Source organism: Mustelus asterias, unplaced genomic scaffold (assembly GCF_964213995.1).
Source record: "Mustelus asterias unplaced genomic scaffold, sMusAst1.hap1.1 HAP1_SCAFFOLD_47, whole genome shotgun sequence".
Lineage (NCBI taxonomy): Eukaryota > Metazoa > Chordata > Chondrichthyes > Carcharhiniformes > Triakidae > Mustelus > Mustelus asterias.
This window is the reverse complement of record NW_027590122.1, coordinates 2,278,075-2,299,620: the sequence shown is the minus strand read 5'-3', so window position 1 is coordinate 2,299,620 and position 21,546 is coordinate 2,278,075. Positions and strand designations below refer to the sequence as shown.

Here is a 21,546-nt window from a genome sequence, read left to right as displayed (position 1 = left end):
GTTCTTTGTTCTTTGATTGGGAATAGTGAAACTGCTCTTGCAGTGTGTCGATCCAGGCTTGACGGGCTGAATGGCCTCCTGTGCTGTCCCCATTCTATGATTCATACACAAGTTAACTTCTCAGTGTCTATTAGGCCCCACTCGTTCCTCCATGATCAGTTCCAGCATTTCAAGTTCAGATCCCAGTACTTTTTAGTTGGGGGATTGAGGAGTAAAACAGAAATAGGAATAAGAGTGTCGGTGCGCTTATGTTTTTGTATTTCTGTGTGTGTGTGTGTGAGAGAGAGAGACAGTTTCTAAGTGTGTGCAAGTGTCTATTTCAATGTGTGTTTCTGTGTGTGTGATTGTGTTTCTCTGCGTGTGTCTGTGAGTGAGTGTCTGTGTCTGTGTGTGTGTCTCTCTCTGGGTCTTTGTGCATGTGTGTCTGTGAGTGTGTGTTTGTGTCTCTCTGCGTGTGTGTCTGTGTGTCTCTCTCTTTGTCTATGTGTGTGTGTCTATGAGTGTGTGTGTGTGTCTGTATCTCTGTGAGTGCGTCTGTGTGTGTGTGTGTCTATGAGTGTGTGTGTGTGTTTGTGTGTGTTTGTCATGATCTGTTTGAGTGGGGGAGCAGGCTCGATGGGTCAAATGGCCTCCAACTGCACATATTTGAGATTCAAATACATTGACACACATGCATGCTCACACACACACACACACACACAGAAAGATATACACAGTATTGACATATTTATTGACCATTTAATGTGACTGAATGCTACACATCCTGGTTTGCCGATGACACAAAACATTAGACAGCATTGTAAGCAGCGCAGCTGGAAACATCACATTGCAAAGAGTTATTCATATTTTGTACATGGACAAAACTGGTGGAGAGGTTTCAGTGCAGGGAAATGTAAACTGACACAACTTAGATTTAAAAGGGATAGAACAACGTACTTTAATAAATGATGAAATGACAGAAACAGTGGAAGCTCCAAATGTCCAGATATTTCACAGCTGAATTCACACAATACACACAGCAATGGATCTGATATTGCGGAATTGTTGTAAATGTGGTTAATCTCAGTACGGAGGCTGTCTTCATGTTACAATGTTAATCTGATCAGTCTCATCAAAACAGGATCAACATTTCTGTACAATGTGAGTGAATCATCAGCTCAAATAGTTCAGGTTCAATGTTTAAAATAACCAGTCACTTTTCTGTGGCTGCTTTGGGAATGTCTCTCTACACCCTACCTATGACTGCAACACTACATTCTGCACCCTCTCTTTTACTTCTCCCCGATGTACTCTATGAACGGTATGTTTTGTCTGTACAGCATACAAGAAACAATACTTTTCACTGTATCCCAATACATGCGACAATAATAAATCAAATCAAATCAAAATCCTCCCAATTCTTTCCTCCACGATAGGTCGCAGCATTTAAAGAACACGCCCAGGGCCCAGTGCTGAGTCTGAGGGTATGTGACTACAGTAAGGTGAGAGATACAGGAGGGTCTCACTGTCTGAGGGAGGTGAGTCTTAGCCGGGGGGTGCGTGAGTGACCCAGGTTAATCTGACACTGCAGGGACAGTTGGAATGGAGCTTTCCCCCGGGCTGTCCCCTCCCCGTGTCTGCGTGGGTTTCCTCCGGGTGCTCCGGTTTCCTCCCACAGTCTGAAAGATGTGCTGGTTAGGGTGCATTGGCCATGCTAAATTCTCCCTCAGTGTAACCCGAACAGGCGCCGGAGTGTGGGCGACTAGGGGATTCTCACAGTAACTTCATTGCAGTGTTAATGTAAGCCTACTTCTGACACTAATAAATAAACTGAAACTGAAGGTCAAGGTGCTGCTGTGACAATGCACTCTTGTTTAAACACTCTGCAATGCTGAGACTGGGAGAAGTGACCAACAGGGGGCAGCATTGCAGCTTCTGTCCCCCTATTGAAACTGGGATTGTTGCTCCATCTGCTGCACAATCCCAACCCCATCCACTGGGGGCAATCTGGACAATGGCTGCAGACAGACCTCACTGCGCGTGCGCCGCAATGACACCCACCGCCGGCGGCCATTTTGCGTTGCCAAGGGAGACGGCCAGCGGCCATATTCCGTTGCCAAGGGAGACGGCGGCGGCGACCATCTTGCGTTGCCAGGGGAGACGGCATCAATGCGGCGGCGTCCCGCGCGCTGACCTCTGGGAGCATTCCCGTCCCGCACATGCGCACAGGTCGCCCCGCCCCCTCGACAGACCCCCCTGCTGTCCCGCCAACGAGCATGGGCCGGAGTGGGCAAGAGGTGACACTGGGAGGAGCAGCCCCCGGGAGCGTCACAGCGACACCTGGTGGCCAGGAAGGGCAATAGCAGCAGCACAGTCTCTGCCCAAAGGCTTCCCCAGTTCAGCTGCTCAGAGACACTGGGAATGTCTTCAAGTGGAAACTTCAGCTTCTCACATTCACCCCCTGTTTCCTAGACAACCTCTGTAGTGACATCACTAACAACCTGTTCACATTGAAGGCCATGGCAATCTGGACCATTCGGCTTCAAAGCCATTGAGCTTTGAAATTTCAATTGAAATGTTGGAGATGAGAGTTTATCGATGCAAGTCATGTTGCATGTGGAACGCTCACGATGCCACAATTAGAGCGGTGCAGACATCTCACAGGGTTGTGTGACTGGAGGAGATGTCAGAGACGGGCTGGTTAAATATAGAGGGACAGGGTCTGAAGCTACGTTTTGGGTAAAAGATGGCAGTAATGTTGTGACATTAATTTAGCTTCAGATAGTTGCTGGGGAGGGGGATAGAGAGGTTGGGGAGTGTGTTTGTATTGGGGCAATCTCTCTCTCTCTCTCTCATCATGTATATATATGAATCCATCTCTCACTCTCTATCTCTCTTTACCCATTGTGTCCAGAGTCTTGTGAAGGCGCAGACCGGCGGAGAGGGGGGCTGTGGACGCCGGGGTGACCAGAATCGGGGATGTGCTCGATGAGAGAGGGGCGGGCTGGATGAGTCCCCGCGTGCTGGCTGAGCGCGCGGGGATGTTCGTCTGGCGCGCGGCCAAAGCCATCCTAGACCTTAGGACGGTCGTGCTCGGCCCCGAAACTGCACGCAAACTTGAGACGGCGCAGGCGTGCGGTGGGATCCCGCCCGAGCGTTCCCCTGTTCGGGCGGAATTCCACATTGGCCCAAAGCCTCAGCCCCCTCCCCTGGGTGAGGTGCCCCACAGCCTGAGCCGCCTCGCGGAAATGCCCTCCGTGCCTTTTTCTACCGCGCGGAGGCGTTTCCTGTGCGGGCTGCTGCTGCACACCCTCCACTACCGCCTCCTCGCCTGTCGCCCGGATACACCTTGGCGGGCCTTGTTGCCGCCGGGCGGCGGAGGTCCCCGCTGGAGGTCCCTCTACGGAGGGATCTCCCCCAATTACGTCGGGGACCTGGGGTGGAGGGTGATGCATGCAGCAGTTCCGCACAACCGTAGGATTCACTGGTTCACGGGCTCCGAAGACTGCCCTTTCTGTGGCCTTGTGGAGTCCGTGGACCATGTCTATGTTGAGTGTCTTAGGCTGCACTCCCTTTATGTTTTCCTGAAGAACCTTTTATTGATGTTTTGTTTGCACTTCAGTCCCACGCTCCTGATCTACGGACACCCGGTGCGGAGAGGGGAGGGTCGGGATGGCGACCTCCTCGTGAACCTGCTCCTGGGCCTGGCGAAACGCGCCATTTACCGGTCCAGGCAGCGGGCGATCGAGGGGGCCGTCCATCCTGACTGTCTTCCCCTCTACCGCGGCTACGTTCGCGGCCAGGTGTCCCTGGAGAGGGAGTATGCGGTGTCCACGGGCGAGGTTGACGCTTTCCGCGCCCGCTGGGCACCGCAGGGGTTGGGGTGCATTATTGACCCTAATAATCACATTTTAATTTGATGTTTTTAAGTTTCCTTTGCATTTTGATTTCTGTTCGGGCTGTTCCCCCTCCTTTTTGGGGAGCTGCCCCTTTTACTTTGTCCTGATTTAATTTGAGTTTGTTTACTTGGTTTGACCTAAAAAGAGGTCTCAATGAAGATTGAGCTTCAGACGGCCTGAAACGTGCCTCCTCTGGGGCAGCGCCTGCACTTTGTGTCCGGGGTGGGGTGAGTTCACGTTCGCCCGAGACGCGGGGGGCCCCGGGTCGGAGCCGGGCGGAAACTGTGGGTTTGTTTTCTTTTCTTTTTTTGTGAGTACCTTTATTTATTTTCTTCTCTCGTTTTTGCTCACGGAGACGCCCGGTTTTTGTTTTTTTTTTGTTGGGTTTGTTTGTTTTTCGCTCCCTGCGGGGAGGAAGGAGGGAGGTGAGCTGCTGCCTGCCTTGCCCGGCCTGCCTGTTGCCTGCCTGCCTGCCGTCTGGCCTGCTTACCTGCCTGCCTGCCGTCTGGCCTGCTTACCTGCCTGCCTGCCGTCTGGCCTGCTTACCTGCCTGCCTGCCGTCTGGCCTGCTTACCTGCCTGCCTGCCGTCTGGCCTGCTTACCTGCCTGCCTGCCGTCTGGCCTGCTTACCTGCCTGCCTGCCGTCTGGCCTGCTTACCTGCCTGCCTGCCGTCTGGCCTGCTTACCTGCCTGCCTGCCGTCTGGCCTGCTTACCTGCCTGCCTGCCGTCTGGCCTGCTTACCTGCCTGCCGTCTGGCCTGCTTACCTGCCTGCCTGCCGTCTGGCCTGCTTACCTGCCTGCCTGCCGTCTGGCCTGCTTACCTGCCTGCCTGCCGTCTGGCCTGCTTACCTGCCTGCCTGCCGTCTGGCCTGCTTACCTGCCTGCCTGCCGTCTGGCCTGCTTACCTGCCTGCCTGCCGTCTGGCCTGCTTACCTGCCTGCCTGCCGTCTGGCCTGCTTACCTACCTGCCTGCCTGCCGTCTGGACTGCCTGCCGTCTGGACTGCCTGCTTGCCTGCCATCCGGCCTCTGGAGGGTGTGCTCTCCCCGGGGGGAGGGAGGAAGAGAGGACAGGGAGTAACTGGAGGAGAAGGGGGGGGGCGAAGGCGTTTAGACTGTCTCTTCTCCATCTGCAGTGGGGGGGGTGAAGGCCTTTTCCTAATTCCCCGACCCACTGCTGCTGCCCCCGGGACCGGCACCCCCTCCCCTTTTTCCCTCCTGACTGGGGCACCGGCCTTGTTCCTCGTTCTCCCTCCCACTGCTCCGACCTCCTCTCTCCCTCTCTCGCTCCGGGGAGAGAGCACCTACACCCTCCCCCGCCTACCCCACCCTGCCTTATCTTCCCCATCCCACATACGCCCTGCCGTGCATCTGGGCAGTCTCGGGGTGGGTGTAGCACTTCCCCTGATACCATGGCGACATCACCAGCGTCGCCGGTGGCAGGGCCTTCTCGGCCCACCTATGCGGGCGTGGCGGCTGCCAGAGCCCCCGCCGCTCCCAAGGCCCTGCCGCCATTCTCTTTAATCACGCGGCAGCTCGGGGTGAAGTGCTACGCCCACCCCGACATGTCTATCGAGGCCTGCGTTAAGGCAATGGCTGGGGTTGTCGGCCCCTCAGCCATTGTCGCGGCCTCTAAGATGTACGGCCGGGCCGTATTCTTCCTGAAGGCCGAGCGGGCGGTTCGCCTCGCCCTGGAAAAGGGGCTCACGGTGGGCGGGACGTTCCTGGCGGTGGACCCATTGGAGGCCACCGCCCACAAGATAGTAATATCGAACGTCCCGCCCTTCCTACCAAGTGAGCTCCTCCTCCCCCACCTCCATCTACTGGGGGAGGTCAGGTCCGGGGTGCAGCCGATCCCGCTCGGCCTTCGGGACCCCTCCCTCCGCCACATATACTCCTTCCGGCGCCAGGTTTTTGTCCGCCTGGCCCGGGAGGAGGAACTGGAGGGAGGGTTCAATGTCCCCCACGAGGGGACCACGTACCGGGTCTTTTGGTCCACGGACGGTGTGCGGTGCCATGCCTGTAAGGAGGCGGGGCACGTGAGGAAAAACTGCCCCGTCTCCAAGGCCGCCGACCACCAACCCAAGGCGGCCGCAGCTGGCACCGCAGCCCCCTCTCCCCCCAAGCGAGTACCATCTGCCCCCCCGCGAGGGGAGGCCACGCCGGCAGCAGCTGCCACCTCAGCTGCCGGCGGGGGGGGAGCGGAGCCCCCGCGCGGCCAAAAGGCCCATAAAGGACCTACAAAAAAGAAGGGGGGTACCGGAACCCCGGCCCCCAGGGAAAACACCCCAACCACCCCGGCAGCCGGCTCGGGGACCGCCTCAGTCTCCACCTGCGCCCCCCCCCCACCACCACCACCATCTGCCGGGCCCGTGGGCTCTCCGGGGCCTAGTGCTGGGTCCGGCGCCCGGGATCATGGGCCCGAGCATGGGGGGGTAAGCGACCCCGAGCCGGCAAAACTGGCGACGCCGCCACCTCGGGGGGAAGTGACGGGAGAGCAGGGGGGGCGCGGCAAGGCGAAGAGGGGCGGAGGGCGAGGGGCCTCGCCTGCCCGAGGGCAGGTTAACAAAAAGAGGCGGGGCCCCTCGGGCACCGTAGAGTTCGAGGTCTGCGTGCCCCTCCCCCCTTGTGAGTCATCTCCTGCCGTGCCCCCACCTGTCTTTGTGCCTTGTCCCCAGAAAAAAGGGGGCAAGGCACCCTGTAAATCGAAGCGTGTGCTGCCTCAGTCCCCCGGCGAGGAGTCTCCGGGGCCGGGTGGCAGCGGGACCCCCACGGTTCCGTTCCACCCGGCCGGTTACAACCCGGAGTTCTTCTTCAGTCTGTCGGGGGACTGGGGCGACACTCCAATGTTCATGTCCTCGTGCGGCGGCGGCGAAGAGACGATCCACTCGTCCTCTCCGTCCCGACCTTGGACGCTGGACATCCCCAACCTCAGTCCGAAGGATACACCGGACCTGGGGGGTGTCCAAGCGTCTGGGGCGGGGGGGGGGGCTGGGCCGCCGTCGCACGGGGGCCCGCAATCCGGGAAAGGTGAGCCCGGGGGGAACCCCTCCTCCACCGATCCTGGGGGTGGGATCGGGGAGGGGCTAGGGCTAGTTGGTGGCTCCGTGCCGCCCGCCGTACGTCCTGCGGCGGGGGACTCGGAGTCGAGGGGCGACCGCCCTGAGGAGGTCAGCGGCTCGGTGGAGGGCACGGGGACACTTTCAGAGTCTGCCCAGAGCGAGGCGGGGGACTCCCTCGTGCCCCCCACCGAGTCGTCCCTCATCCCCTCCAAGGACCTCAGGGTCTTTATCCGTAACCATTCCGGTCGCTCCGACATAATCCGGCTAGCCCTCGGCCGCTGGCCGGACCTGGCGCAGCTCGTCCGGTCCGTGAAGGCATGCTCGCATGCCTCCGCGGGCCTGGAGAAAATAGAGCGGCGCTGGGTACTGCGGTTCCTCCACAGGCTCGAAAAGGTGGGGGGTGGACTGGTGAGAATTGCGCCAGCGCCCCCCCACACACCTAGTTAAGTGGTGACGGTGGCACAAAGCTGCTGACATGAAGGTGACCATAGCCAGCCTCAACATCAACGGCAGCAGTGGGCCACACCGCAGGTTCCAGAACTTCTCGGTCCTCCGTGACGGGAAGTATGCGGTGTGTTTCCTGCAGGAAACCCACACCGCTCCGGGAGACGAAGCCCAATGGCTCCTGGAGTGGCGAGGGGGGGTCTACATGAGCCACCTCACGCTCGCTTCTTGCGGGGTGGCTATCTTGTTGGCCCCGCGTTATAAGCCGGAGATCTTGGGGGTCAAGGAGCCGGTGCCAGGCCGGTTGCTGCACTTGACGGTCCGTGAGGGGGGCGTGGTCATTCACTTGCTGAATGTCTACGCCCCGACCGCCGGACCGCAGCAAACGACTTTCTACGAGAAAGTGTCCGCTCACATCGACACCATCGCGGGGGGCGAATGCATTATCCTCGGGGGAGATTTCAACTGCATCCTCGAGGCACGGGACCGCACCGGCCCCTGGCTGCGCACTCCGGCGGTGGTGAAGTTGCGGGACCTGATCGGGTCCCACGACTTGGTGGACGTCTGGAGACATCTCCATCCTGGCTCCAGCGCCTTCACTTTCGTGAGGCCTGGAGTCGGAGCGTCCAGGCTCGACCGCCTTTACATTTCGAAGGCGCACGTGTCCGGCGTGTCCTCGGTCTCCATGCGGCCGGTGTCGAGCACGGACCACAGCCTGGTGTGGGCGGACTTTGCGCCGTCTCGCATCCGGCGGGGGTCCGCGTACTGGCACTTTAACAACACGCTGCTGGAGGACGAGCGCTTCCTGGACTCGTTCCGTCGATTCTGGGCCGGCTTGAGAAGGAAGCGGGGAGGCTTCCCCTCCTTGAGGCTCTGGTGGGATGTGGGCAAGACTCACGTCCGTACCTTCTGTCAGGGGTACGCGAGGGGGTCGACAAAGAGGCGGAAATCCAGGCTCGAGGAGTTGGAGAAGGAGGTGCTCGACCTGGAGGCACGTCTCAGTCGGCCTGACGCGGACCCGGCCCTGCGTTCGGAGTACAGGGAGAAGAAGGACGCGCTGCGGGACCTGCAGCTTGCCAGGTCTCGCAGCGCGTACGTGAGGTCGCGGCTCCAGTTCCGGGTGGACCTGGACCGCGGCTCCCCCTTCTTCTACTCGCTGGAAAGAGGGCGGGCTAACCGTCAGCAGCTCCTTACGCTGCTGGCTGACGACGGTTCCCCCGTCTCGGATCCGGAGGGCATCCGGGCCATTGCCCGGGAGTATTACACCTCGCTCTTCTCTCCGGATCCGTCCAGCGAGGATGCCCGCAGACTTCTGTGGGAGGACCTGCCGCAGGTCAGCCCGGAGGGCGTCGGCAGGCTCGAGGCCCCTACCACCATGGCCGAGCTGACCGGCGCCCTAAATGGCCTCAGCCGGGGCAAGGCCCCTGGGCTGGACGGGCTGACAGTAGAGTTCTTCAGGGCGTTCTGGGACGTCCTGGGGAGCGACTACGCGGGGGTCCTGGGGGAGAGCGTCGCTACCGGGGAGATGCCCCTTTCGTGGCGCAGGGCCGTCATTGCCCTGCTGCCCAAGAAGGGGGATCTCCACCTGCTCAAGAACTGGCGCCCGGTCTCCCTCCTCAGCACGGATTATAAAATCTTTGCCAGGGCTATGGCTTCACGCCTTGGATCCGTGCTGGACCACTTGATCCACCCTGACCAGTCCTACACGGTCCCGGGCCGTTGCATACATGACAATCTCCACCTAGTCCGGGACCTAATCCATCACACCCAGAGGGCTGGTCTGTCGGGCGCCTTCTTGTCATTAGATCAGGAGAAGGCGTTCGACAGGGTGGAGCACGAGTATTTACTCGGGACTCTGCGGGCATTCGGGTTCGGGACGCATTTTGTCGCCCGGATCCGATTACTGTACTCTGCCGCAGAGTGTCTGATTAAGGTTAACGGGTCCCTGACGGCGCCCCTTCGCTTCGGGAGAGGAGTACGGCAGGGCTGCCCCTTGTCCGGCCAACTGTATTCCGTATGCGTGGAGCCATTCCTGCGCCTCTTGCGGAGGAGGTTGTCAGGCTTGGTCCTGCGCGGACCGGACGTAGGGGTGGTCCTGTCAGCTTACGCCGACGACGTGCTCCTCATGTTCACGGACCCGGCTGACCTGCGGAGGATGCGAGAATGCCAGGCGGTGTACTCCGCCGCGTCCTCCGCCAGGATCAACTGGGCCAAGTGCTCCGGACTCCTTGTCGGTCCTTGGGAGACAGACCCCCTCCCGGAGGAGCTCAGGCCTTTCACCTGGAGCAGGACCGACCTCCTCTACTTGGGGGCCCATCTCTGCCCAGCCGAGGAATCCTGGCCGGCGAACTGGCGGGAGCTGGAGGCCAAAGTCTCCGCCCGCCTGGGTCGCTGGACAGGACTGCTCCGAGTGCTGTCCTACGGGGCGCGAGCTCGCGTCATAAACCAGCTGGTCGCCTCCATGCTGTGGTACCGGCTGGTCCCTTTGACCCCTCCCCCTGGCTTTGTCACCGATATCCAGAGAACCCTCGTGCGGTTCTTCTGGGGCAATCGACTGCACTGGGTCCCTGCTGCGGTCCTGTATCTCCCGCTTGAGGAGGGCGGACAAGGTCTGGTGTGCCTCCGCACTCAGATAGCGACCTTCCGCCTCCAGGCCCTGCAGAGGTACCTTTACGTTGAGCCCCCTCCACAGTGGTGTGCCATGGCGACGTATTTCTTCCGCCAGTGGCACGGCCTCAATTATGACGTGCAGCTCCTGCATATCGAACTGGGGCGTGCTTCGACCACCCTGCAGGAGTTGCCCGTCTTTTACCAGGACCTCCTCACTGTCTGGAACAAGGTCGCCTCGCGACGCAGCTCTCCCCCGTCAGGAGTAGCGGCTCTCGTGCGAGAGCCGCTGCTCAGGAATCCGCTCCTCCAGCCGTATAACTTCAGGTGGCTGGCGGAGAGGGGGGCTGTGGACGCCGGGGTGACCAGAATCGGGGACGTGCTCGATGGCGGAGGAGCGGGCTGGATGAGTCCCCGCGTGCTGGCTGAGCGCGCGGGGACGTCCGTCCGGCGCGCGGCCAAAGCCATCCTAGACCTTAGGACGGTCGTGCTCGGCCCCGAAACTGCACGCAAACTTGAGACGGCACAGGCGTGCGGTGGGATCCCGCCCGAGCGTTCCCCTGTTCGGGCGGAATTCCACATTGGCCCAAAGCCTCAGCTCCCTCCCCTGGGTGAGGTGCCCCACAGCCTGAGCCGCCTCGCGGAAATGCCCTCCGTGCCTTTTTCTACCGCGCGGAGGCGTTTCCTGTGCGGGCTGCTGCTGCACACCTTCCACTACCGCCTCCTCGCCTGTCGCCCGGATACACCTTGGCGGGCCTTGTTGCCGCCGGGCGGCGGAGGTCCCCGCTGGAGGTCCCTCTACGGAGGGATCTCCCCCAATTACGTCGGGGACCTGGGGTGGAGGGTGATGCATGCAGCAGTTCCGCACAACCGTAGGATTCACTGGTTCACGGGCTCCGAAGACTGCCCTTTCTGTGGCCTTGTGGAGTCCGTGGACCATGTCTATGTTGAGTGTCTTAGGCTGCACTCCCTTTATGTTTTCCTGAAGAATCTTTTATTGATGTTTTGTTTGCACTTCAGTCCCACGCTCCTGATCTACGGACACCCGGTGCGGAGAGGGGAGGGTCGGGATGGCGACCTCCTCGTGAACCTGCTCCTGGGCCTGGCGAAACGCGCCATTTACCGGTCCAGGCAGCGGGCGATCGAGGGGGCCGTCCATCCTGACTGTCTTCCCCTCTACCGCGGCTACGTTCGCGGCCAGGTGTCCCTGGAGAGGGAGCATGCGGTGTCCACGGGCGAGGTTGACGCTTTCCGCGCCCGCTGGGCACCGCAGGGGTTGGGGTGCATTATTAACCCTAATAACCACATTTTAATTTGATGTTTTTAAGTTTCCTTTGCATTTTGATTTCTGTTCGGGCTGTTCCCCCTCCTTTTTGGGGAGCTGCCCCTTTTACTTTGTCCTGATTTAATTTGAGTTTGTTTACTTGGTTTGGTTTGACCTAAAAAGAGGTCTCTCTGAATGGAGATTGAGCTGCACACAGACTCAGATTTCCCATTTACCGGTCCAGGCAGCGGGCGATCGAGGGGGCCCGTCCATTCTTACTGTCTTCCCCTCTACCGCGGCTACGTTCGCGGCCAGGTGTCCCTGGAGAGGGAGCATGCGGTGTCCACGGGCGCGGTTGACGCTTTCTGCGCCCGCTGGGCACCGCAGGGGTTGGGGTGCATTATTGACCCTAATAATCACATTTTAATTTGATGTTTTTAAGTTTCCTTTGTACTTTGATTTCTGTTCGGGCTGTTCCCCCTCCTTTTTGGGGAGCTGCCCCTTTTACTTTGTCCTGATTTAATCTGAGTTTGTTTACTTGGTTTGGTTTGACCTAAAAAGAGGACAGACTCAGATTTCCACTTGTCTCCTGCATCTGCATCCTGGACACAGTTAAACAGTCCTTAAAAGAGGCCAACATCTGTGAGTAAAACACTTTCCTTCCCCCCCCCCCCCCCCTTTCCATTTCTTTTCTCATTCTGGGGGAAATTGGGGACTTGCAGCAACTGAAGGGAAAGGACGTGAATCCAGGGAGGCTACCCGGATCTCTCTCTGTTAAGAACATCCTTTGCTCCCTCAGCTTGACATTTATTTAAAAGTGAACTACTGCAGATGCTGGAATCTGAAACAAAAACAGAAGATGCTGGAAAATCTCAGCAGATTTGACATAGTGCAGTCCATCACGCAAACCAGCCTCCCATCCATTGACTCTGTCTACACTTCCTGCTGCCTCGGTAAAGCAGCCAGCATAATCAAGCATCCCCCGCACCCTGGACATTCTCTCTCCCACCTTCTTCCATCGAGAAAAAGATACAAAAGTCTGAGGACACATACCAACTGACTCAAGAACAGCTTCTTCCCTGCTGCTGTCAGACTTTTGAATAGACCTACAGCGCATTAAGTTGATCTTTCTCTACACCCTAACTATGATTATAACACTACATTCTGCACCCTCTCTTTTCTTATATTCAGTGAATGGTATGTTTTCTTTCTACAGCACACGAAACAATACTTTTCACTGTGTCCCAATACACGTGACAGGAATAAATCAAATCAAAATCTATGGTCATCCTGACTGGAAATATTGGCTCTATTCATAGAATCCCTACAGTCCAGAAGGAGGCCCTTCAGCCCATCAAGTCTGTATTGACCACAATCCGACTCGAGCCTTATTCCCGTAACCCCACACTAGTCAATTTAGCAGAGCCAATCAACCTAACCCGCACATCTTTGGACTGTGGGAGGAAACCGGAGCACCCGGAGGAAACCCACACAGACAGTGACCCAAGGCTGGAATTGAACCCGGGACCTGGAGCTGTGAGGCAGCAGTGCTAATCACTGTGCCGCCCCAAAACTCAAATCAATTCTGGCAGCAGTGGGATTCGAACTCAGGCCCCTGCTGAGACTGCAGCCTTAATCCAGTGCCTTAGACCGCTTCACCACGGTACCATTTCTCTCCCCACAGATGCTAAAAGTAAAAAACATTTATTTGTTAGTCACAAGTAGGCTTACATTCACACTGTAATGAAGTTACTGTGAAAATTCTCCAGTTGCCACACTCTGGCGCCTGTTCGGTACACTGAGGGAGAATTTAGCAAAGCCAATGCACCTAACTTGCACATCTTTGGACTGTGGGAGGAAACCGGAGCACCCAGGGAAACCTATGCAGACACGGGGAGAATGTGCAAACTCCAGACAGACAGTGACCCAAGTCGTGAATTGAACCTGGGTCCCTGGCGCTGTGAGGCAGCAGTGCTAACCACTGTGCCACCGTGCCTCCTCAGATGCTGTCAGACCTGCTGAGATTTTTCAGCATTTTTTGTTTTTGTGACACATTTATTTGTCTGACTAAAAGTATGGTCTCTTTCCTCTCTGACGAAGGGTAATCTAGACTCAAAACGTTGACTCTATTCTCTCTCCACAGATGCTGTCAGACTTGCTGAGATTTTCTGTTTCTGTTTCAAATTCCAGCATCCAGGTTCATTCGATTCATCAGGACCTGAGCATGGAAGGAAAAAGCACCATTCACACCAGGGAGAAACCATGGAAATGTAGGGACTGTGGGAAGGGATTCAGACGCCCGTGCGAGCTGGAAATCCATCGACGCAGACACACCGGGGAGAGGCCGTTTACTTGCTCTATGTGTGGGAAGGGATTCACTCAGTTAATTTGCCTTCAGAGACACCAGAGACTCCACACTGAGGAGAGGCCATTCATCTGCCCCATGTGTGGGAAAGGATTCACTCTCTCATCCCACCTGCTGAAACATCAGCAAGTTCACACTGACAAGAGAAAGTTTAAATGCTCCGACTGTGAGAAGAGCTTCAAAAACCCACATGGACTGAGGGAGCACCAGCGCATTCACACCGGGGACACACCGTTCAGCTGCTCACTGTGTGGGAAGAGGTTCAGGACATCACCCCACCTTCAGATACACCAACGAGTTCATACTGGTGAGAGACCTTTTAAATGTCCAGAGTGTGGGAAGTGCTTCAAAGGTTCTGGAGATCTTCAATACCATCAACGTGTTCACACTGATGAGAGACCGTTCAGATGCTCTCACTGCGGAACTGGGTTCAGACGATTATTTGAACTCACTGTACATCAGCGCACTCACACTGGGGAGAGGCCGTTCATCTGCCCCCAGTGTGGGAAGGGATTCACTCAGTCCTCCAACCTGCTGACACACCAGCAGATTCACACTGAGAAGAGACCATTCATCTGCTCTGAATGTGGAAAGGGATTTGCGCGACCATCCAATCTGCTGACACACCAGCGAGTTCACACTGGGGAGAGACCATTCACCTGCTCCGAGTGTGGGAAGGGATTTATTCGATCATCCAATCTGCTGATACACCAGCGAGTTCACACCAATGAGAGACCCTTCTCCTGCTCTGAGTGTGGGAAGGGATTTATTAATTCATCTACCCTGCAGGCACACCAGCGAATTCACACCGGGGAGAAGCCCTTCACATGCTCCACATGTGGAAAGTGTTTTAATCGATCATACAACCTGCTGGTGCACCAGCGAGTTCATAAATGACTGCACTGCTCTGCTCATCAGATTCAGGACTGAACTTTGCTCATTATGACACTGGGGAAGTGTTGATGATGCTGCTGCAAAGTACAGGAACTGGGCTTTGACAAAATTTGCATTGATATCACACTCTTCACAACCTCAGATCATCTCCGTGCGTAATCAGCCTCCACAAAGAGCAACATGATAATGAGCAGTGATGATCTGTTTTTAGGGAGATTGGGTGAGGGGTAATATTGCTCTCACAGGGGTGAACTCCCTGCTCTTGTTCAAAATAGTCACTATAGGATCTTAGAGAACAGATGGGGGGGTCTTCGGTTTAACATCCTCATATCTCCTGATGTGGCTCAGAGTCACTGCTCCTGTAAAACCCTTTGGGATGTTTCTCATTGTCTGTAAGGAGTTTTATAAATGTGAGATCAAGGTGACATTGCAGATATAGATGTGCTGGGTGAAGCTGAACCTGATGCTGCCCACAGCTGAGAACTGAACCCACCGGAGCCACCAACAACTATTGAAAAGCTGAGGTTTTTATAATCTCAGATACAGAATATAAAGAATGGCAAAGAATGACAAAAAGATCAGTAAGGAGAGGGAAATTAGAGTCTGAGAGAAGGTTAGCGAGAAATATAGAAACAGACAGTAAGAGTTTCTACAAGTCTCCACTGTGGAGGAAACAAATAACATCCTCAGAAATAACTGTGAATAAGGGAGTGAAAGGGAGAGAGGAACTTGACACAATTACAGGGAACTTATAACATGCTCCAGAGACGAGGAAGTGAGAGAATTATTGTATCTCAAAGCTGACAATTCCCTTGTCTTGATGCACAATGTTCTCGGGTCTTACAGAAGTGGCTGCTGAAATAGTAGTTGCAATGGGTTTAATTTTCCAAAATACTCTGGATTCTGGAAAGATCCAATCAGATTGGAAAATAGAGAATGTGACTCCTCTATTCAAGAAAGGAGGGAGACAGAAAGCAGGAAACTGTGGGCCAATTAGGTTAACATCGGTCATTGGAAAAATTCTCGAATCTGTGATGAAGGAGGTTAAGGTAGGGCATCTCCTTATTAATGGATTCCAGCATCTCCCAATGATGGACATCAGACTCATCTTGAAAGAGAAAGAGTATTTGTAGTATCTTGGATGATGGTCTTGATCCAGTTTTGAACAAGTTGTTCACATTTCCTCTCATCCTGCTTTGTTCGAATGAAAAGATTCCCAGTTTCTCCTCATGGGAAAATGAAATTGGGACTAAGTTCGAAGATGGGTCACCCTGAGAAAACATTTCATTCCACAGTGATGGAGTGTGCTGCCTGAAAGCTTCTGGGAGCAGGTTCAACAATAACTTTCAAAAGAGAATTGGAGAAATGTTTGAAGGGAAATTATTTCTGGAGCTGTGGGGAAACAGCAGACGAGTAGGATTAATGGGATAGCTCTTCCAAAGAGTTGGCAATGACACCAATGGCAGAGTGGCTTCTTTCTGAGCTGCAGTGAATCTGTTCTGCACCGTGTTCCATGGCCTTCCTGGTGTCAGATTCCCAAAACCTGACTCAATTCTCAAACAGCAGCTGAACCAATTGTTGAGAAGTTTATTTTATAAAATGTAGGATAATATTTTCAAACACACGCTCCAGCTTGAATGATTTCTGTATCTAAACCCTTTATAATTTATGACAATTCATTGAGGTACGGGGTCTAATATTTTTTTGTGTTTGGGAGAGAGTTTAGTCTGAGTTCGAGGCTCAAACAGGCTCTTTACTGCAGACAGCTCACCATGGCAACACTGATAAGACATTTCATTGCACAGAATCGACTCAGAAACCCTTGCCTGAGGCCTGGCTGTACTCAGTAGCCATTGATAATTTAACATGTTTTTGTGACTGTCTTGAATCAGTGACTTTAATGCTGGTGTTACTATTTTAAAATAAACTCATTCAAAATAATTTATAAAAGTCTGCATTAAAGTATCAGATGAAGGAGTTCACAGGAGCCTGTTAACCGCTGGGACAACAATACAACAGGCATTGAGTGAGGGACAGACGCAACCTGGAAACTGGAGGAGTGAATATTGGAAATACTGACCCTTCAGCACCCAGTGAATTCACACATGGCTCTGAGCTCCTAAACAGGGAACAGAAGCTCCTTTACAACTGTGTTCAGAGTCAGGAAGAACAGCGGTGAATGCTGGAAACGTGCTGTCAAATCAGAGATTGGTGTAAAACTGGGATCTGTTCCTGAGTGAGAGCGAAACAGTGGGTTTAAAATTCCAGTCTGAAAAATGACTGGTATTTATTGTGTGATGATTTAATGTGTTTGTGATAGTCTTGAATCAGTGACTTTAAAGCTGGTGTTACTAATTTAGAATAAAGCCATTTAAAATAATCTGTGAAAAATCAGTTGGAGGAGTTAAGAGGAGCCTGTTAACCCTGGGACAATTATACAACAGACATTGGATCTTCAGATAGAGAAGGAGCTGCAGTGTGTTTGCAGGAATTCCCTGTTTAATTGAGAATAAGCAGCTTCTGGTCCCGGGTATAAACTGGCGACAGCTTCTCGGCTGTTTCCGGTGACAGACCCGGCACAGCCAATGAGGGAGCTCTTGCTCAGAGCCGCCTCTGACACTCTCTCTCTGGTTGGAGGACCAGCCGTCCTTTCTTGTTCTTCTTCAGAAGAGTCACGTTGGACATGAAACATTAGCTCTGTTTCTCTCTCAACAGATGCTGCCAGACCGAGAGCTTTTCCAGCGTTTTCTGTTTTTATTTCACCAGCTCCACCATTTCTTTCCTCCACTCCCAGTTTTCTCCCTCCCTCTCCTCTGTGTTCAGATCTCCAGCTCCTGCCTGCAGCCTAACAGTAAAATCAATGATTATCTCTCCTGGTCACTGGGACTCTGAAGCCCCGCCCCCTCGCTGTTGTGTCAAGGTGACCACACGTGTGTTCTGCTCCCTGTTGAAACAAAATGGCAGCCATTAATCTGATCCTGGTCTGGAGCAGAATTCCTGGAGCTGCAAATGCAGGACCTGCAGGGTTTTATTCCAGATTTGCTACCAATCCCGGGTGTTAATGACCCCCTCCATCCACCTGCCAGCTCCACCACTCCCTCATATCTCGCTGCCTCTGCCACCACTTACCGGCAGCAAATGGGAGAAAAATCTCTTCTTCACCATCACTCGCCTTGGGCATGCTCCAAACAATCCAACGCTGTTATTGTGCATTCGTCTCACATGATGTAGAGAGGGGACTTTCCCCATCACAGAGAATGCTGGGTATACTCACCACCATTTAAGTCCCAATTAGTTTTAATTATTTATTTGGTGTGACGGCACGGAGACTGGGGTTAGAGTGACAATCAATAAAATTAGGAACTAAATACAGAAACCCAAGTTTACAGTCCCTCTCCAATCTGCCAGACAGTAGGAGATGGGAATTAGTGAAGAAGGAGAGTGTCCACATAGCAGTGTGTTATAATCCAGGTCAGAAACTCCAAGGTGTTTTATGAAGTCATCCCAGATCATAAGCTTTGCATTTTGAATTTGGCACGGGTAAGCATGATAGGTTTCACTCCAGGTATGATTCAAGTGAGCCACTGGGGAGCTTTTATCAAACAAAGTTTATTTAAAAATACAATTAACACATGGAAAGAAACTTAGCAAGAGCTTTTACCAATTACAAACAAGAAAAAAAAAACATGATATTGTGTAAACATTAACAGCTCAATGTACTGTTCCAACACAACATTCTTATCAACATACACACATGGTTTTGGTTGAGCACAGAACATACGAATGCTCACGCGATTTTGCAGCTCTGCAACACCTGCTGTGAATTAGTCCTTTGGATGGAGAATTGAAATGCTGACTTCCCCGTCCTGTAGCTCCCAGCGCCCTTGAGGTAGAGATAGAGCCACTGCTTGCCTCGAGCTAGCAAACCATTCTCAGCAAAATTTTCACTCCAGAAAGGCAAGAAAGACTGCTTCCATCGAGCCAGCAGAATTTCTAATACCAGGGAGAGACACAGAAATACTGCTTTTCAGTCTGGGATCTAACAGCTCCTACCTAAAACTGAAATCCTTGGATTCTCCTGTGAAGGAACCACCTGACCTTGACCTGTCAATCAATCTTCCCACAACAATTCAAAAGGGACATAAACTCGTAAAACTCCAGGACATTCCATTGGGCCCAAATTACAGATAAACAAAAAGGCCCATTGTGCTTTCATCAGACATCACGGCAACAATACAAAAAACCCCCCAGAGAATCAGGATTAAAATACCTTCCTTAAATGCACAGTAGTATCACAAGTGATCACTGCAGAATTGACTTCACTGTAACGTGAGCTCACTGGTGTCTCAGGAAGGTGAGATGCCTGAATCAATCCTGTTTGTAATTTCAGGATTGCATTCTCATGGATATTCCAGATCATGCATTTTATTTATGGTGGCATTTTGATTTGATTTATTATTGTTACATGTATTAGTATACAGTGAAAAGTATTGTTTCTTGCGCGCTATACAGACAAAGCATACCGTTCATAGAGAAGGAAATGAGAGATTGCAGGATGTAGTGTTACAGTCATAGCTAGGGTGTGGAGAAAAATCAACTTAGTGTGAGATAGGTCCATTCAAAAGTCTGATGGCAGCATGGAAAATGTTATTCTTGTGTCGGTTGGTACATGACCTCAGACTTTTGTATCTTTTTTTCCAACGGAAGACAGTGGAACAGAGAATGTCCAGGATGTGTGGGGTCCTTAATTATGCTGCTTGCTGCAGCTCCTTCCTTTTCAGAAGTTTATAAGGAACAGGCGCAGGAGTCGACATTCCACCCACCGGGATTGCTCTGCCATTCAATGAGATTGTGGCTGATCAGATTATGGCTGATTGCAGCCTGAACTCCACATTCCTGCCTCGCTCCCGTTCCCTCAACTCCCGTTTGATCAAAGCTCTGTGTAACTCAGCCTTGAATATATTCAATGATCCAGCTCCAGTGCTCTCCAAGGAGAGAGAATTCCAAAGTGAATGAGAAGAAATTCCTCCTCACCTCCCTTATTATTAAACTCAGCCTCCAGTTTGAGATTTCCATGAGGGGAAACATCCTCTCAGCATCCAACCTGTCGAGCCCCCCCATGAATTTTAGGTTTCAATAAGATCAGCTCTCAATCTTCTAAACTCTGTGTGCAGACCCAACCTTTCCTCATAAAGTAACCCCTTCATCCCAGGAATCAGCCTAGTGAATCTTCTCTGAACTGCTTCCAACACAATTGTATTTTGTATCTTTCACTGAAAACAGGACAAATATTTTGTTCAGAGTCTGGGCCATTTCCTTCATTCCCATGATTGTTCAGTCTTACCTGCTGAGGGACCAATCCTCACTTCAGCTGCCCTTTCCTGTTTCACAAACTTGGAGAAATTTTACTGTGAGATTTTTCCTGTGAGTTTTCCCTCAAACTCCATTTTCCAAGACATTCAATGATCTTAGAGAGGTAGGGAAGTTGGAGATGGGGCACTAGTTTGCACAAACGGTGGGATCAAGAGCTGGTTCATTGAGGAGGAGGCTGATGTTGGCAGTTTTGCAGAGTGACAGGACCCGAGGCAAGGGAACAATTAAAACAATCAGCTCACACAGGGAAGGTGATGGTCAGCAACTTAGTGAGAATAGAGTGAAGGGAGCAGAGGGTGAGTCTCACGGAGAAGGTGAGCTTTGGAAGGGATGAGAGGAGATAGGAGAAAAACTAAAGAAAGAGGCAAGTTTAAGGCTCAAGGAAGGAGGAGCTTTTAGATACAGTTTGGCTCCATGGGCCAGTGGAAGGGAGTGAATCGGCAGAGGCAGCTGATCAGATTGTCTCAATCTTAGTGACAAAGAAGCTCCATGAGCTCCTCACACTTGTTGGAGGAGACAGGGGGGAGGGAGAGAATTTCAAAAGGAACTAACTTATGTTGGTGACAGTAAAAGGACTTGTCACACTGTGTTTAACACAAAGCTGATTTATTTATCCTTTATCCAGAATATTAACCTCTACCTGAAGTGGAGTTTATTGACATCATCAGAAACAGACCCAAGAACATAGTTCAGTCCTGGATGTTATTAACAGAAGAATCTAATCATAGTAATTACATGTGAACTCTCAGGTATGTCAACAGGTTGGGCAAACAGATAAATCCCTTCCTACACGCTGAGCAGGTGAACAGCCTCTCCCCAGCATCGGTGTGCTGGTTTACAGTGAGTTGAGCTGAACCCAGTCCCAGAGTGAGAGGACCAGAGCAGTCTCTTGTCAGTGTGAACACATTGATGGGATATTAGTTCCTCCAATTGTCGACAGCACTTCCTGGAGTTGAGCATTCAAACAGGTTTCAGACCAGTGATCAGTTCCAGCTTTATTTCAGACTCAGTGAAACAAAAATAAGACGTTTTAGTTGTTCAATTAAACAACAGCCTGTTCCATTTGATTACTACCAAAAGCCTGTCTATATTCGCAGAAAGGAGGTTTGATCTATATTTTCATTTGGAATTCGTGGGGATTTTTCTTCTGATCGCAATGCATTGCTGGGCACGATCAATGATCCAATCCAAAGTACGCATGAAATGGGGATGCCTGTTTCTCAAAATCCTCCACCTATTATAGTTAATAGGGGGAGAACATACATCGACAACCCTGCAAAGCCCAGTATATACAATGTTGTTTCAAGACACATATGTAATCTGATTGTAAATTCAAAGGAGACAAAATGGATGCCAGTCATTTGGAAAACACTTCCTCGGTGTGATTCGTACATGAGTGCAATAATGAACCCTGGCCAACGATTTCAAAAAGTCCACACCACAAATTACGAGTATCAGATCTCCAGTAAAGCAACCCCCAAAGAGGTCTTCAAAGTTTGCCATCTGTGAAAGCGCTTCAGCAAAGTGCATATTCAACTACTTAGAAAGGACATCACCAATAACTCTATCAGATGCACCACCCACCACCAGAGTTTCAACCGGCCAGGAAAAGCACAAGCTGTTGGCTCAAACATCATCCATCGAGAGCATTCTGAAAAGA

The 21,546-nt window shown here is 52.8% G+C and overlaps 1 protein-coding gene across 1 annotated transcript in view; it reads left to right on the top strand.

Annotated features, from left to right (window-relative positions):
• Positions 1-13,478: 13,478 nt before the first annotated feature.
• The window catches only part of LOC144483141 (uncharacterized), a 34,473-nt gene continuing 26,405 nt past the window's right edge, over positions 13,479-21,546 (top strand). Inside the window, exon 1 of the mRNA XM_078201930.1 lies at positions 13,479-14,437. Within this exon, the coding sequence (XP_078058056.1) occupies positions 13,479-14,437 (959 nt within the window). The remainder of the gene's footprint in view (positions 14,438-21,546) is intronic.